Here is an 18122-nt window from a genome sequence, read left to right on the forward strand (position 1 = left end):
GGGAAGTACAGAAGGGGTCCCTCAATGTTCTATTCTGATCTCACAGCAGTGTGAGTTCAATTTAGTAGAACAACTCTTGATTCAGGCCATGATTCACCCATTTCTTGAGCAGATATCCAGTTTTAGGCACATGAATAAGGCAGCTACTCATAGGAGGATGACAGCCCTGTAGTGGATTTTTCTATTGGAAGAGACTTTCCATCTTTAGAGTGGAGCATAGCTGGGATCATAAAACTGTACTTAACACTAAAAGCTCATTTCCTTATTTTAATGCTGATAAAATAAGTGGAAAAAATGAATGCAGTTTTATTTCTTGTCAGTGGCAAGACCACAGCTATTATAATATTCTACTCCTTCTCTTAACAGGAATTCTGTAGAAATTCCTCCCTGTGAGGGTGGGCAGGCCCTGGCACAGGGTGCCCAGAGCAGCTGTGGCTGCCCCTGGATCCCTGGCAGTGCCCAAGGCCAGGCTGGACACTGGGGCTGGAGCAGCCTGGGGCAGTGGGAGGTGTCCCTGCCATGGCAAGGGTGGCACTGGATGAGCTTTAATGTCCCTCCCAACCCAAACCTTTCTGGGATTTTGCAATTGTTTGATTTTATGCTGCACTTGGAGTCCCACAGTATCTACTCTATAGAATCCTAAGGCATGTGTCACAGCAAAGTTATTATTAGAAACAAACTGCTTCTATTTTCAGGTATGGAAAGGAAATAATCAATACATGGGCAGTAAATTTTATTTTAGACATTCTGAAATGAAACAAAAGAACATAACTAGAATTTTTTACTCTATTTTAATCTTATGGTTTGCTTAGAAATAACTAAAAAATCAAAATACATTAATGGAGTAAGATGCAAATAATATGTTAAAATTTTATTAAAATACATATAGTTGCCCCCATGAAATAATAAATGAACTAGGAGTATACAGCACCTAAAGAAGAAGTAGGGACGATTCCTGCTTGCTCCCCTGGCAATAAGTATCCTACTGTGCACACATCTAGTGGTAACCATGCTCATTAAATTTATGGGACCTTCAGTCAAAAGAAAGAGTAAAGGAAAGAAACACTGACTTCTTTCTAGAAGGTCTAACTCTAACCTACCATGGTTCTGGATTATTTTTTCACTTACAGCTTCAAGGAAAATGTTTATTTTTAGGGCTGGGAGTTTTAACTAAGAAAAGCAATCCCCCTTGAGCAGCCTTGAACAGAGGTGTCTGCCAGGGGAGGGTTTATCAGGGCTTATCAGGGATCTCAGCTGGAACCTGCTGCCTCCAGAGGGGGCTGAGCTGCCCAGGGCTGTGCTGGATCCTCACTGGATCATTTCCCCATAAATGAGACTCACACCTGGAGCCTGACACTTAAACAGCCCCATGAAAGGGATTTCAGGGTGAAATAAAATCTCATTTGTACCAGGAGATTGGGAGTAGCAATTTGATCAGAATGGAACATTAAAGAAAAATATTTATTGTAAATAATATTTATTAAAATGTAATGGATAATTTTTAGAGTTGTGTGGAAGTGATTATGTTTACTGAAAATGAATGGTAAAACAACAATATGTGAAAAAAATATTTTTAAAGCCAGCTGTGCCTACTCTCTGGCTCAGAGTCAGAAAACTGGCTTAATTGCATCCCTGGTATAAACAAAATTAAAAGTATTGAATAAATTTAATTGACCATTCCCATGATATAAAACCACTAAATCCAACAGTGGATGAATGCTTTTGATTTCTTCTGTTTTCATATAAATACTGGGCACTATTTTAATTTGTTGGTATTATCCTGATGTCTTTTAAATAAATTAATCTGAGATAAAAATATTGATTTGCACAAGAAGAAGAGTAATAGTGCAGTGGATGTCCTGCTCAGTCACTGGAGCTCTGCAAACACATAAGAACAAATTACTTTGAATTTTATTCAAGTAGCATCAAGCATAAGGCCAGCAAATGTGGGAGGGAGCAATAATGGAACTGCCTTTAGTAAAGCTGCCCATCAGTTCCAGTTCTGGTCCATCCTTCAGCACACCCCAGCCTGTGCAGGAGAGCCCCAGCGGGGATGGATGGGATGGTGGGAGAGCTCTGCGACGCTGCTGTGGAATCCTGGTCACAGTTAAGGGTGGCACCTCCCAGCTGAGGAGCATCCAGGCCGTGTTCCAGCCCCACCTTTGGTGCTGTGCCCCGGGCTGGCTCAGGCAGGGCTGTGGGGAGCAGGAAATGCTCCTGCTGGTGTGACCGTGTTCACAGGGGTCCCAGGATGAGGGAAGAGATGAGGACCTGCCTCCATGTTTCAGAAGGCTAAAGATTTATTATTTTATCATATATATTGCATTAAAACTATACTAAAAGAATACAAGAAAGGATTTCCTCAGAAGGCTGGCTAAGAATTGACAAAGAAAGAATGATAAAGGCTCTGTCTCAGACTCTCTGTCCGAGCCAGCTGACTGTGATTAGACATTAATTAGAAACAACCACATGAGACCAATCCCAGATGCACCTGTTGCATTCCACAGCAGCAGATAACCATTGTTTTCATTTTGTTCCTGAGGCCTCCCAGCTTCTCAGGAGGAAAAATCCTAAGGAAAGGATTTCTCATAAAAGATGTCTGTGACACTGCTGGCAAAGCGGTGGGGGAGAGAGAGCTGGGGCAGGTCAGCTCCTCCAAACCCCAGCAGATGTTTGATTTCTTAAATTAAAACTGCTCCTCTGGGCTCAGCAAGGCCCTTCTGCAGCAGACAGTGTGGTGCAAGCATTTGTCTTTGCTCTATTTTTAATCAAATAGAATGAAAGACCTGTCCACCGTTTTGTTGTTGTTAATTGCCTCCCAGACATAAAAACATACTTTTGCTTTTAGTCATCCAAATATTTGAGAACTTGGAAACAAAAATAATCAGGAAACCTTTATTGGGTTCATTTTCTTAATTTCTCTGTCTGAATGCATCCATCTGTCAAAACATTCCTGTACAAAACACATAACATGAGGTACAGGTTTCAAATTCTTTCTCTGCATAGTTTGCCATTTTGTCCAAAATACCCTTGAAAATAGAAGTATTTTTCCATTTGTGCTTTTTCAAGGTACTGAATCTTTGCTGAGAGGAAATGCAGCTACAGTCGGGTCTGAGGGAAAGCTCAGTGTCCTCACTGGGGTGGTGTTTAACACATTGTATTTGCCAGGCTCAGCAGGAAACCATTGTCCTCCCACTCAGTTCGTGGGGACATTCAGATTTTTCCTTATTTCCTTATTCAGGACAGTCCCCAAAATATTCTCTGTTTGCATTAGAGGACTGGAGGAATCTCATCAGGCAACAATTCTGGATCAGCAGCTGGATCCAGAACCATCCATTCTCCAAGATGCCCTTGGAATGGGTCTGAATTGTGAAAGAAAAGGGATAAAACCACCTTTAAGGCTCAGACTGTTCCTCACCAGTGGAGGAATTGTTTGGCTTTGGTTCTGATCAGTTTGGAGAACCCTGTTGCTCATGTCTTTGCCCCAGTGTGGTTGTGTCTCCCAGAAATTGCCCTGCAGTTATTTTGTTTATTAAAGGCAAATGCACCTCTCAGTTTCACGAGGTGATGAAGATCCTCTCCCAATAACAAGTTCTAGTTTTGTTTTTCCCATGGTGTAGCAGTAACACAATTCTAACCTGACAGCCTCTGAAATATTCCTTCAGCTTTACACATGTAATGCGCTCTGCTGACAGGACACAAGTGCTGGTGATTCCAAAAGCAGGGATTGAATCTGCTGACTCCCCAGAAAGGAGCAGGGTCTGTCCTGGGATCCTAATAACATTATTTGCATAAACAGGACTGAGTTGAATAAGGAATTGCAGAGCTGTGGGTTCATCTAACAACAGAGGCGCTTCTCTGCCACCCAGGTAGGGACAGGAGAATTGGGATTTCAGCTCGGGATTTTCTTACTGTTCATCCTTGTGGAAATGACAAAAAACCATTGAAATGCAGTCAATGTTTTTTGTCCATTATTCACCAAGGGACCTTAAGAAGCATTTCCAATACGTCATGTAAAACATTTCAGAGATTTGAATGGTTTGGGCAGTTTTTTTTCACAGAAATACAACACAATTCAAGGAAGAGTGCAGAGAACTGCCTAAACTGCATCTCTTTGGTTAACCAACCTCATCAAGGATTTATTTCCTGAAATGGATGGATTTTGCTGGATTATGTTAGTACCAGGTGGAGTTTTAATTAAACCTCTATCCTGCTGTTTGGAAACAAAGCTTTACAATCAGTGAATTAAAAATAGCTTTCTTGGGGAAAGCAGGGAGGGGAGAGTAGGAAGGATGGAGGTGGTGCTTTGAGATGCAGGAAGTTCCCCACCATGGCATGGAAGAGCAGGCTCCTCCTTGAGCACTTTGGAGACTTTTCACTTGGTCTTCTTCAGGCACACCTCCTTGTTGAAGTCAGCAGTCTGTGGTGGTGATCACAGGGGTCCCAGGACGAGGGAAGAGATGGGAATCTTGACTCCATGTTTCAGAAGGCTGATTTATTATTTTATGATATGTATTATATTAAAAGAAAATTATATACTAAGACTATACTAAATAATAGAAGAAAGGATTTCATCAGAAGGCTAGCTAGGAATGGAATGGAATGGAATGGAATGGAATGGAATGGAATGGAATGGAATGGAATGGAATGGAATGGAATGGAATGGAATGGAATGATAACAAAATCTTGTGACTGACCAGAGTCTGAGCCAGCTGACTGTGATTGGCCATTAATTAGAAACAACCACATGAGACCAATCCCAGATGCACCTGTTGCATTCCACAGCAGCAAATAATCAATGTTTACATTTCATTTCTGAGGCCTCTCAGCTTCTCAGGAGAAAAAATCCTAAGGAAAGGATTTTTCAGAAAATACATTCATGACAAGCAATCCTTGTGCTGCTCTTGGGGCAGCTCAGAGACCAGGAATGAGCGCAAGTGATGCTTTTGTTGCTCCTCTGGTTGTCCTCCCTTTTCCTGCCCCAGCCTGAGAAGCCCTGGACCTGGCTGTGCACCTTGGGCAGGGAGCAGATGGCAGCAGGGTGACCTGCAGGATTCCTGTCTGTGCTCTCCATCCTCCAGCTCCAGCATCACAAACCCTCCAGCTCTGCCCTAGGATGGAAAATCGCCTGCACCCAGGTCTCATGTCAGTGCTTCCCTTCCTGCTCTGTCCCCTGTGTGTCTGCAGTGGGTGCCAGCACAGGGTCAGCCTGACTGTGACACCCCATTGTGTTTGGGTTCCCCCCAGACGAAGGAAGGAATGATAAATCTGACTCCATGTTCTCAGAAAGCTAATTTATTACTTTATGATACTGTGTTATATTAAAGAATACGAAACTAAACTGTATTAAATTATGTGGAAAAGATACTTACAGAAGGCTAAAAAGACAATAATGAAAATTTGTGACTCTTTCCAGAGTCTGACACAGCTTGGCCCTGATTGGCCAAGGAGTGAAAACAACTCCCAGCAGAATGCAATGGAACAATCACCTGTGGGTAAACAATCTCCAAACACATTCCACATGAGCACAACACAGGAGAAGCAAATGAGATAAGAATTGTTTTCCTTTTCTCTGAGGCTTCTCAGCTTCCCAGGAGAAAAATCCCGGGTGAAGGGATTTTCCAGGGAATGTGAATGCCACAACACCTAAATTAAAGATTGCAGAAAACTCAATGTAAAATAAATGTCATTTTATAGAAATACTTCATTTTGGAAACTTGCCACCAAACTTACCCCTCTCAGCACAACACTGAACATTTAGAGTACTTGAATGCTTACATGCTCCTAAATGAAAACAAAGCTACAAAATACTGACATGATTTTTGTAATGACTATATATTTATTAATGAGAGCACTAAAAGTCTTTGTCCAGCCAAGGATCACCTGAAGTTACTGCCCAAAATACTAATTTGCCTTTACAATATTCACAGCATCCAAACTGCTGTCAAAATTTGCCTGTGGTTTGTTCTTTTGGACTTGACATCTGCTCTCCATCAGACTCCTCAGATGAATACTGTATCAGCAGCAGTCATTCAAAAAGAAATGAAAAAGAAGAAAAGCAGGAAAAACACTCGACTGCAGGGCTCACTTCAATGTCTGGAGATGTCCTCACTTACACTGCAGGTGAGAGCAGCAAAAAAAGAGAAAGTCAACCAATTAACTATTTCTGTAGTTCAAATGCAATTCCCCCTAATCCATCTTACCCTTGAGGGGCAGAACGTTACTGTGGGACTGAAAAAATAAAGATTTGTTCTTGAATTATTTACTCAGTAATTAAAAATGAACCAATTACTAGCCAAGCCAAGATTCTGTAAAATTTAAATAATGATTTCATTTACTACTGATTTTCTGGAGGCTCAGTATAAAACTGTTTGTTAAAAAGCTGCCAGCACCTTTTTTAGATGTATAATTTAAATGTATTTTTAAATATAATGTACTGTTTTCTAGAACCCCGAAAACATTTCTAAACAGAGCTGGACACTCTGTTAATGAAATCCCTGGGAAGGTAGGAGGTACAGTGGTGTTTATTTGCAACCTAAATCTTTGTGTATTTATCATCCATATGAGTATGATAAAGTGTATGATTTCACAAGTGAAAGCTCATTATTGGTAATGACAAAAAGGTAGATTGGAACAGCCTGGTTTTTTAGTTTCCATTTTCTCCACTCCTGTACAGTTTACTGCAGACTTAGATCTGCTGCAGAGTATCAAGAAAAACACAGAAAACATTTATTACTGATGAAGAAGTAATAGTTCTGTGTTTTCTATAACATAGATTTTTTTTTTTAATGGGCTACCAAAATGCCCCTTCTGAGTTGTAAACTCAGAGGTTGTAAACTCTGAGTTGAAACCCTGCACAGAAATGTTGATTTGTTGAATAAAATGCTTTTATTAGTGCCATTCAAACTCATGCAACCTTTGCAGTTGCTCATGTCTTTCACCTTCCTTGTTTTCCCTGTGATTTCATGTGTTAGATTTCTAAGAAGATTTTCTATATGGGACTGGGCAAGAAGGATAGAGATCCAAGAATTCATGAGAGGGCAGAAGAGCATACACAACAATATTCAATAGCCAAAACTATTTCCATTGAAAAATATGGCTGGAAAGTAAAATTGAGAGGTGACAATTGGATTCTGTAGTTTTTCTTTCTTTTCTCCAAACACAGATTAGCTGGAAATCTTACATTCCCTTTGCTTTGCAACTGCAACCACAGCCCTGACATTCAGGAAGAGAGTAATTTAATTTGCTATGCTGGCTTAATCAGGGACTTGAGTGCAGCAAAATGTGACCTTTTTTGCCCAGACAATATTATGTAAAGCAGTGAGCTGGGCCCAGGTTGGTGTTAGAGCTGCTGACTCCCAGCAAGGGAGGGCAGTGCCAGGGTGACAGTGTGCCACCATGGAGGCTGCAGAGACAAAGCTGCAGCTGACATGAGAAGCATGGGACAAAGGTGTCCCACAGCTGAGGCACCCAAAGCTGAAAAATCTGTGAGAAAGTTGTTCAGCACCTGGCTGGTACCCACAGCTCCATTCTTGCTCTCATGGAGGGACAGTGGTGGGCTCTTCACTCTGAATTCCAGGGTCTGGATGGAAATCATGGATTCAAAGCTCCCTGTGTGTGAGAGTCCAGTCAGGCACCCCTGGCCTGCAGGAGGGAAGAACAGGGCAGGAACTCCTGCATGTCCCAGGCAGTGCCAGATGCCCTCAGCTGGGGTGGCCCCAGCACCTGCAATGAGTCCCTGAGGCCAGAAATGCAGAGCTGGCTCTGCTGGAGCACTCAAATTCCAAATTGGAGTGGAGAGTTTGCTCTTGTGGAGCACTCAAATTCCAAATTGGAGAGGAGAGTTTGCTCTTGTGGAGCACTCAAATTCCAAATTGGAGAGGAGAGTTTGCTCTCCACTCCAATTTTTTATCGCCATCCAGGATCAATGTATAAATCACAAACAGGACAGGACTGCTGTGGAATGTGCCTTGAGCTGCTTTATTTTCCATCATTACTCTCATTCCGTGGTTATGACATTGGGAAGATGCCACCAGCTCACATCCCAGGCAGCAGACAAAGAACTCAATGTTACAACTCACTTTATAAGTTTTTTGACCAATCACACAAAGCAAAAGCACATTGACAGTAGTTCTATCCAACCACATGTACCTTTGGTTAAACAATGCTTGCTTATTTTGAATACAATACCTGCTTGTAAGCCTTAAAACACAACGCACAGAGCTCCATTATTATGCTTTTACCTTCCTAATATCTTGCTAGATAAACTTTCTGTAGCTTAGAGAGTTATTCTAGACAAGCATCAATACACAGTCCATTGTTCTATTTGTCTTTGCTTTTCTCCTTTTTAAATAATTTTTCTGCTGACCTGTGTCATGGCTGCTGCTCAGCTCCAATCACAGTTCTGCTGTCTCTGAGGCCTGACTTCTGCAGCTTTCCCAAAACCCTCTGATTTTGTGGATTCCCACAAATTTGGAGCCACATAGACCACTTATGCTTCTTTCTCACAAAGAGATGTTAGTAAAACAATTACATAGCCTTGTCAAGACTAAATTGCAGGTGAAAACCCAGCACATCTCTACCTAAGCATGGCCAACCACTCACAACTTAACTTCCAAGATGCTTCCTTGCCTGTCATAGAAGAACTGATAGGATTCCACTCCAAGTTCACCCATGTCATGTCCAACAAGGTTTGCAGCCAGCCAAGAGACAGGCAATGATGTGAGGCACCTTTGCCATTGGTGCAGTGGCATTCCCACCTTTCTGGGGAAAGGGAGGGAGCCCAGCCCCACACAGGAGTGCTCTGCTCCTTTTGCCAGCTCCTCTTGCAGGGCTGCATTTCCCACCTGCAGCTCCTTGTAAGGCACAAAATACTACAATAATCCAATTTAGACATGACGAAAATTACTGTCCCTCTGCCAAGGCATCTCCTGAACTGAAAACTGTCATTCCCAAAGAAAGGGTCTCAGCCTTTAGTGGGGCTGCAAGCTTAACAGCACCATCATCATTTATGCTAATAAAGTGAGGCTGATGGAAGTGGGACTTACTGCCAGCAACAAGCCAAGGAGATTCTCCTGGGTCTTACTGTTCTGTTCTGAGCAGGAGCACTTGTGGTCCAAACCCTTTCCTTTCTCCAGCCCGGTGTAAGAACTCAGTGAGGCTTTCTTAGGAGAGTGGCAAAATTAATATTTTCAAACATATTCTATTTATTTCTGTCTCTGAGCACTAAATTGTAATTCAGATTAATATTTTCTTAATTTCCTGTGATAAATATGGGAGTTATTAGAAATAAAAAAAAAAAAAGATCTGTAGGCTCCTAACTGGTTTCCAATAATTCATTCAGCAGCACATTTATAAATAGGAAAAAAGGGGAGGGGGAGAAGTCAGCAAGAGAGAGGAAAGTCTTCAAGACAAACATGTTAACCAGTTAACCAGTGGCCCGAACATTTCTGTGATATGTAACTGATAGTATTTTGTTGGTGAAATAATCTTTTAACCTGATTCCTATCCTCTAGTGCGGGAATCCTTAGTACATTTTTATGTTAAACAATATTGTTCCCTCCTGAATTCTGAACAGCGGCTACAGAAACGTTATTTGCAGACATTCAGTTGGGATTTGTTCCCTCTTTTACTTCTCTGTTCAACATCTGTGGCACAGAGCACAAGGACAGCAGATGTAATTCACTATTTCAATTTTTAGAGATTGGTATCTTCAGTAGTGTTGGTGTTCAGTGTTCCCTTGTGCAAAGAGGGAGTCAGGGTGTCCCTTACAATGCCAGGGGTCTTGTGGTAAATAATGAGTTAAAGGAACCTCCTGGGATGCACAGACACCACCTTTGATTGCAACTGCAGATTCATTCAGGTCTCTGTGATGTACTTGAAATTAAATCTGTATTGTCTTTCAATAAAATTAAGAGCCTCGAAGTAAATTTCAGCATGATATGAGTAAGTATTAACTCCCTTTTTTTAGACTACATCTCACCAGTTTTCTGTCATGCACTGCATTCTTAATCACTGTCAACTCACTCTATTTTCCTTCTCAGTGAGGAATGCTGATGTTATGCAATGTTACTATGTAGATCATGCTCTGGTTTTTCTACTCCTATTTTGAGAAAATGCTTCTGAGTAAAACTTCATTTTTGGCCAAGTCTTCCCCAGCAGATAACATTTTGTCTATATTTGTGTGACATGATTTTCTGCTTCGTGGTTCTGGCAGGTGGAGGAATGCTATTTTCCACATCTTTCATATGGTGGAGACTGTGCAGAGTCTAGTTTAGCACAGCAGGCACAGAGGGTTTGATTTGTTTTCCTAACACGTGTGTCACATATAAAAGGCAATGTCCTTGCACTGGGGTTGTTAATAACTGGCTGCTCCAGATGGATTTGTGCCAGCACAGAATCCACCACCACAATTAGCAGTAGTAGGAACTTCAGCTGGCAGCAGCAGGGAAAGCAGTAAAGATTAAATGACTGTGTGAAATGTCTCTCCAAATTAAAACTGATGTGCATTGGCAAAAAATAAAGAAACTCACACATTACCCCTTATATTCTGTTCTGTTTGGGTAATAATTGGAGAAAATGTTGCTGTCTGGGTCTCACTCTTTTTCACATAATAGATTCAGCCCTTTAATGGTAAGAATCTGAGAAACCATACCAGTAAAACTTCTCAAATTACACAAACTTATAGATGACTTTCAAATGTTTGAGGATACAGATAACCTTTTGAAGATATTTGATTTTTAGAGACATTTGTCAGCCTTTTACTGGTTTTTATCTAGTGCTGAATATTGTACTTCCAAAAAGTCTGCTTGGAAATTCCACTAAATTGCATCCAAATTTTTTTTCTGGGCAAAATATCTTCCAGGAGCTTCAAAATTTCTGCAAAATACTACTCATGATAATACTTCTACAGCATAGAATATGATCTGGAGCAGATTATTGTCAGAGCTGCAATAACAACAAACCTTCCCCTTCTCAAGAGCCATGGCCGAATTATGCCAATACCTGTACAAAAAAATGAAAAATATGAATGAATAAAAAAACCTAGTACAATGAAGATTTGAATAAGTATTTCATTGCACAATACTAACTGATAGAAAATTTTCTAGACTAGCACGTGTTTCTTTAGAGTGGCTCACAGTTTATTGTCTCACAGTGCCCTATAGGACATAGGTCCAAAATACAAATTCTCTTCTACAGTTTAAATGAGCCACTAGGAATGGGCCAGAGCTCCTCAGAAATACCTCAGGCTTAAGAATTGGCCTAAACTGACCTTTGAGTTCATGAGCAGTAAAAACCATGGGATTTATAGGTCAGTGTGCAGAAATCACAGCTGGTAACCACAGCCTTGAGGAGGTTTTGCAGCTGCAGTGATGCAACACAGCATTGTCACTTTGTGAAATGCCCAATATTGCACTCCTGGTGTGCATCCCATTCCTGGATTTATTATGGACAGGATTTCATCCCACAAATCCATCAGGCAGCTCAGTCCTTTTCTGCTCACTGTGAAAGCAAAGGGCAACCAGAAGACTGAGGCTTTGCCAACACAGTTTTGTCCTTGGCCTCAGCAGGGATGTGCAGATTTGGGCACTCTGGCTGCAGAATTGTCAGGATCAGAGCATTGCTTTGGTGCTGACATGAAAAGCTGCCATGTACAGAGATGCCTGGTGCCATACTCTGACAGTGGTCAGATGTCCCAAAAATGGATAATAATAGATATATAATAGATAAAGGTAGATATGTAACAGAAAATAGCTTGCCAGGAAGCAAGGCTAGTGGAAAAATAAAGCCAAATCAAATTAAAGTGTCTTCTCAGGCAAATGTTAGCTTTGACTGCAGGACAGAATCCTTCACTTTAGACCACTCAGAGCACAAAGGCAGCACCTGACAAGAAATGTGACCTGTCAGCAGCAGCACAAGCCAAGCTGGGCATGAGACCCGCCAAGCACACCAGCAGCACAGCAGGAGCTGTGCTAATTTGCTAATTCTTGCATTCCCCCTGCAAATTCCTGCCCTGCTCCCTGAGGAGTGCCTGGGCCTTGGGATAACTCCATGGAGAGATGTTTGCCCCAGCTCTGGAAGGCCAAGGAAAGCTGTGAGACCTGAGGAAGCCTCCCGGAGCTTTGGAGAAGCTCAGCCTCCCTAAAGCCGTGGACAAGCTGGGCTCCAGGCAGCTGGAACAATCTCCAATGAACAGAACTCAGGCAGGGACTGGGCAAAGAGGCTGAGGAATGTGTGCCTCATGGGTTTTGAGAACAGAGTTTATGGATTATTTTTAAGAAATTGTATCCTATGAAGCAGAATTTGTAAATTAAATACCATAAATCCCAGTTCTTGCACTGCATCATGTTTGGTTTTAACTTCATTAATAGCAAATAGGGAGAAATAATGGAAAAACAGTGATTATAACACACTAAATTGCCACAAAAGCAGCACTGAAGGCCACTGTACACAACTGAATCCCACAGCTCCTTCAAACACCCTTGCCAGCCTGCTTTGGACTTCTTGAAGCCACTTGGAACCACATCTACAGGAGTGGGAGTAGATTGGACAATTATACTGCTGCCAAAAAGGAAAAAAACAACCGCCTGCATTTGCTTATTGGCTGTAACACAAGACCTTCAAGGCAGGAGAGGACTTCAAACATTCCATGGCTCAATTTATCAATATAAACACAGCACATCAATCTCACTAAAGGCAGTATATAAAGCCCTGCTCCTGCTAGAGCTCATGAGAACCAGGTTGAGGATGAAAAATAATATGGGGCTCCCTTCCCAAGAAGAGCTGTTGAAGTAGAGTGTTCATAAAAGCAGGGTTTACTTTTTAAAGAAACCCTTTAATAAACAAAAGAGCAGAGGATTTTCCCAATTCATCTTGTTCCAGAACTCTATCACATGTAAATCTTCAGTCTGTGTATAACATTTGGTACAGTGGAAAAAAATCAATATTAAAATGCTGTTCTCTCATTCTTTATCCACACTATGAGAAAAACACGGTTTATTATAACAGGAAATAATATTTTATTATAAAATCTGCATGTAAACAAGTAACCAATTAATCGAATAACAGTTAATGGAAGTGCAAATTAACTTAATAAAATGATATCTGTTCTGTATTTAAATATATATATAATTTGTTTTCTCCCATTCTACTGTGGCTCTACTTCACCCTCCCCACATTTAAGTTTAAAAAGATTTATCATTGCTTGCTTTGTACTAAAAAGAGTGTACGAGCCTGCGTACAAGTTGAAGTTTTGCTCTGCAAACAAGACAAGTCTATGGTGATATTATCCTTTCTTATCTTTGCATCTCTGGTATCCACAAGACAAGAAGATATAGAACATATGTACACAGTGGGCATGTCAAGCCTCGTATTTCAAGTTAGTTCATTTACTTGCACACACTGAAACTTAACCCATTTATCAATGAAGCACTGTGGTGTAACTTCCAGCCTTGCTTGAGCACCTTAAGGCATTAACGAGAGTCTCTGGGGCAGCCACGGCCGCTGTGCCCAGGGGATCCTCAGGGGATCAGGGGCTCGTCCGTCCCTCCCTGAGGGCTCCTATAGCACGGACAAGTCGTGGCAAGACTTGGATTTTGCTTTGAAAGCCATCTTCTTGTTGTTCTTGGCCACAATCCTGCCGAGGAAGCGCTTGGCCTTCTTGCTGATGCTCTCCCTCCTCTTGGCGTTGGCCATCCTGCGCGCGTTGTCCTCCTTGCTGTCCTTGCGCAGCCGGATCTGCCGCACGATGCCCTCAAACAGGTCCTTCACGTTGTGGTGCAGAGCAGCCGACGTCTCGATGAACTTGCAGTCAAACACCACGGCACAGGCCCGGCCCTCTGCACAGACAGACAGGGAGGTCAGTGGAGAGGTTTTCATACACGCTGCCAGCAGGACAGAACAGGAATTGGCTCTAAGTAGGCAAAGTGCCTTCAATGCCATGAAAGAGCTTTACTGCAAAATAAGAAAACCCGAATTCGTTCTTCATGGTTTTGCCCCCTCACTGTCCTTGGTTTTGTTGTGCTGTGGTCAAAAATCTCATCTGATCAATGGATCTGAATACATGGCAGCAATAGTCCTCCAGGCAGACTGTGCCTGTGTAAGAGCTAAAGCCGATTTAGGAGAGGCCCTGGGAAGTGTGCTTGTGGTTTGATGTGGAGCAGTGTGAGTCTCCTGCTTTTGTATTAAACTGACTTTGGGCAAAGACCCCCTACAGTGATGTACAGAAAGAAATGGGGTTTATTCTGGAAGGTCTTGAGCAGTTCTGCACCTCTGCCTTGCTGCAACAAGTGAGTTCTCCACACCAACAGAAGTGGAGCTGATACAGGCCACAAGGTCAAGTCATTGAACACATCAGTAGAGGTCACAAAGTTGTGCCCCACTGAATCTGACCAGGGCTGAATTTGAAATAAAAGATATTCAGTGTTCTGGACAAAAGCACTTAACCCTGGAGCATTGCTTCAGCACAAATTTCCACAGTCAGCTGTGGTAAATAATGGCAGAGTTGTAAACTGAGGGAAGTACAGATGTCAGAACTAGGACAGGTCAACCATGCCCTGCCCCATCCTGAAAAAGTAATCTCCTGATGAACTCCAGTCAATTCCCTGGGCAGGAATTTAACAATGGGAGCTGGGCAAACCAGATAGGGAGAGATGGCTCATCATCAAGGCACCAATATTTCAGAGTTTTCTTTCCAGTGGAAAACAAGAAAACTCACCCCAAAACAAAACTAAACCCAGACAAAGGAAAAGCCTCAGAAAATGTTTAAATAAGCAGAATCAAGGCTGTGATGTTGGCATTAGTTCCTGTGCCCCAGGTACCCAAATGCCAGCTGGAGCTGCCTGAGAGGATTCTATTCTCACTGACCACAGCTGAAGAACACAAAAAGACTTTTGGGTTGTGAGCCTGGTCCCAGCAGCCCAGCTCAGATGTGCTGGAGTCCCCTGCAGCAGAAAGGGCTGCACAGGCTGCAAGGGATCCCTGTCCTGAGGCTGCCTGGCTCTGTGACACGGCACTGTGTCCCCCGAAGAGCACAGCTCAGGCTGCCACAGCTCCGACTGTCACAGCTCAGGCTGTCACAGCCCGAGCCTGGCAGTGCTGCTGCACACACACCATACAGTTAAAGCCTGCCTTCAGTAGTCCTGTGCTGAAGCTGCAGCTCTGATGCAGTTTCCTCTCCCACTGCAGCTCTGCACAGCCACGCATCTCCCCCCACACCCATCCCCAGTGTTTTCTGTGGTACCAAGCCCTGCAGCACAGCCAGCTGGCTCCACTTCCCCAGTGATGCTCAAATCACACATTTTCCTACATCAAACCCAGGCATTCCTACTGGCCACGATCCTGCACAGCCTTTGCTACTGCTTTAGACAGCACTTGGAAAATTCAGTGTCTCTTACCATCAACTGAGACCTCCCGGGACCTGACCAGGTCACTTTTATTTCCCACAAGGATTATAGGAATATCTTCTGTCTGCCTTGCTCTTCTCAGCTGGATTCTTAGCTCAGAAGCCTTCTCAAAACTAACTTTGTCTGTCACTGAGTAGACAATAATATAGGCATCTCCCATTTTCATGCAGTGGTTCTGGAGCCATTGGCTGTCATCCTGAAACAACAGAGAAGAAATGGATTTATTCTGCTGAAAAATCTACTCAACACTGAGAGATCATTTATTACCGTAAGCACCTTAAAGATTCTTTTCTTAGCCTTATTATTAAAAGTCAGTAAAAGAAAGCCAATCTCCCCAAAATTTCAAACATTTTGTTATTTAAAATACAAAACAAAATAAATTTCTCTTGTTTCCAGAAAAAATATCGGGTCTGCATTTATCAGATTGACAATCTCTAATTTTACAGTAATTCCCTGGGCTGCTCATGCAAGATACCGATAATTCAAAGCATTAAGAGAGTCTCACTCGGCTCTGTTCAGGGTTTTAAACTGCCTGCCTAGCTACAAGAAATTAATTGCAGAGAGAACAAAAGGCAGTATGAATTCTAATTTTTAATGTCACTTATCTGATTGAACAAATAGGCACAGTTGTTCCATTTCTATTTTTTTTTCCTTAAGAGAACTACAGACCAAGCCATGAAGCAAAAGCACGAAGAAAGAGCTGTAAGTACCTGCTCCCATATATCGAACACCACGAGAGACGCTTCTTCTCCATCAACTATAATTGACCTGTCGTATGTATTTCCTATGGAAAATCAAATAAAAAGAGTTCAGCAGAAGAAGTTCTCCTCCTCCGCGCCTGCCGGTGTCCTTAGGGGAGGCTCCGAGCCGGGGTTCCCCGGCAGCCCCGAGCCCGCCGTGCCCTCACCGGCCTCCTCGGCGTCCGCGCAGTCCTCCACGCCGCCGAAGATGCGCGCCAGGCTGGTCTTGCCCACGCCGTGCTCGCCCAGCAGGATCACCTTGTAGAGGCTGCCGTCGGAGTCGCTGCCCGAGGAGATGACGGAGTCGGAGGAGTCGGAGGCCCAGCTCTGGCGGTGCTGCCCGCCGGGGCTGTACGAGGTGCAGCGCGCCAAGCCCGACAGCTCCTCGGGCGGCAGCGGCCGCAGGTCGCGCTCGTCCACGGGCATGCTGCGGCGGTGCAGGTGCTGCTGCGCCGCGAACGGCGTGCTGCCGCGCCGCTTGTCGCCGCGGTTCAGGGTCATGGGGCTGCGGGCAGGGCACGGCTGTCAGCCCGGGCTGCGGGCAGGGCACGGCTCTCAGCGCCCGCTGCCCCGCACAGCCCAGAACCCCGCCCAGCCCTGGCTCCGCACAGCCCCAGATCCGGACAGCCCCTGTCCCGCACAGCCCCGGCTCCGCACAGCCCCTGTCCCGCACAGCCCCGGCTCTGCATAGCCCAGAACCCCACAAAGCCCCAGCTCCGGACAGCTCCGGACCCTGTCCCGCACAGCCCGTGTCCTGGACAGCCCCGGCTCCGCACAGCCTCAGCTCCGGACAGCCCTTGTCGCGCACAGCCCCGGCCCCGCACAGCCCCGGCCCCGCAGCCGCGCTTACCTCGGGGCGCTGCGCGGAGCGAGGGCGCGGTGAGAGTGCGGTGAGGGATCGGAGAGGGATTCCCCGGTGGCTGCCACGGGAGCTCCCCGAGCTCTGCTGCCGCCACCGCTCCCCGCTCCGCTCTTTATGTGCCGGCGGAGGCGCGGGGCCCTCCCCGCCGTGACGCTCGCCGGGCGCTCCGCCAGCGCATCCTCGGCAGCGCCGCCGCCCCCGCGGGCTCCGCCGCGCTGTGCGGGGGCGGCGGCGGCGCGGGGAGCCCGCGAGGAGGCGGGAGCCCCCCGGGGGTGGGGGGAGGCACGACCGGCTCCGCTGCGCTGTCAGCGCGGGGGTCCCGCCCGTCGGCGCGGCTCGGCCGGCAGCGAGCGGGGCGGAGGCGAGAGCCGGGCCCGGAGCGCGGCCGGGCAAACCCTGGGGCTGCCGGGCTCGGCCCTGCCCTGCCCTACCCTGCCGGCCGGTGCTCCCTTCCCGCTGCCCCGGCGCAATGCCCGCAGCATTTGCTGTGCGTGTCCCTCGTTTCCCCTGCCCCGGTGCCATGCTCGCAGCATTTGCTCTGCGTGTCCCTTGTTTTCGCTGCCCCGGTGCAATGCCCTCAGCATTTGCTGTGTATGTCCCTTGTTTCCCTTGCCCCGGTGCAATGCCCTCAGCATTTGCTGTGTATGTCCCTTGTTTTCGCTGCCCCGGTGCCATGCCCGCAGCATTTGCTGTGCATGTCCCTTGTTTCCCTTGCCCCGGTGCAATGCCCGCAGCATTTGCTCTGTGTGTCCCTTGTTTCAGGTGCCCCCGGTGCCGTGCCCGCAGCATTTGCTGTGTGTGTCCCTTGTTTCCCTTGCCCCGCTGCAATGCTCGCAGCATTTGCTGTGTGTGTCCCTCGTTTCCCCTCCCAGCGGGTGTGAGAGCGCCCGGAGCGCACGGGGAGCTTCCCTCGGCTCTGTCACGGCTGGGAGCGGGGGATGCTCCGGCAGTGTTACTGGGAATACCCACTGCACCCTTGGCATCCCTGTGCCGGCTCTCCCCGGCGCTCGGAGCGCTGCCCGTGCGGGGCTCACACGCATACACGTGCGGGGTGAGCGGTCCGAGAGGCCATAAAGGTCAAATTCTCCTCTCGCTTTCACCTGAGCAGCAAAGCGG

General features: G+C 45.4%; 1 protein-coding gene across 1 annotated transcript; it reads right to left on the reverse strand.

Annotated features, from left to right (window-relative positions):
- Positions 1-12995: 12995 nt before the first annotated feature.
- Positions 12996-17096, reverse strand: RRAD (RRAD, Ras related glycolysis inhibitor and calcium channel regulator). The gene is made up of 5 exons (XM_063167619.1): positions 16995-17096; positions 16312-16649; positions 16115-16188; positions 15396-15600; positions 12996-13838 (listed from the first exon to the last, which is right to left on the reverse strand). Exons 2-5 carry the CDS (start codon positions 16643-16645, stop codon positions 13561-13563), a joined length of 891 nt encoding a protein of 296 aa, XP_063023689.1. The 5' UTR covers positions 16646-16649; positions 16995-17096; the 3' UTR covers positions 12996-13560.
- Between the last annotated feature and the right edge of the window lie 1026 nt (positions 17097-18122).

The sequence above is a fragment of the Melospiza melodia genome, chromosome 13 (genome assembly GCF_035770615.1).
Source record: "Melospiza melodia melodia isolate bMelMel2 chromosome 13, bMelMel2.pri, whole genome shotgun sequence".
Taxonomy (NCBI): domain Eukaryota; kingdom Metazoa; phylum Chordata; class Aves; order Passeriformes; family Passerellidae; genus Melospiza; species Melospiza melodia.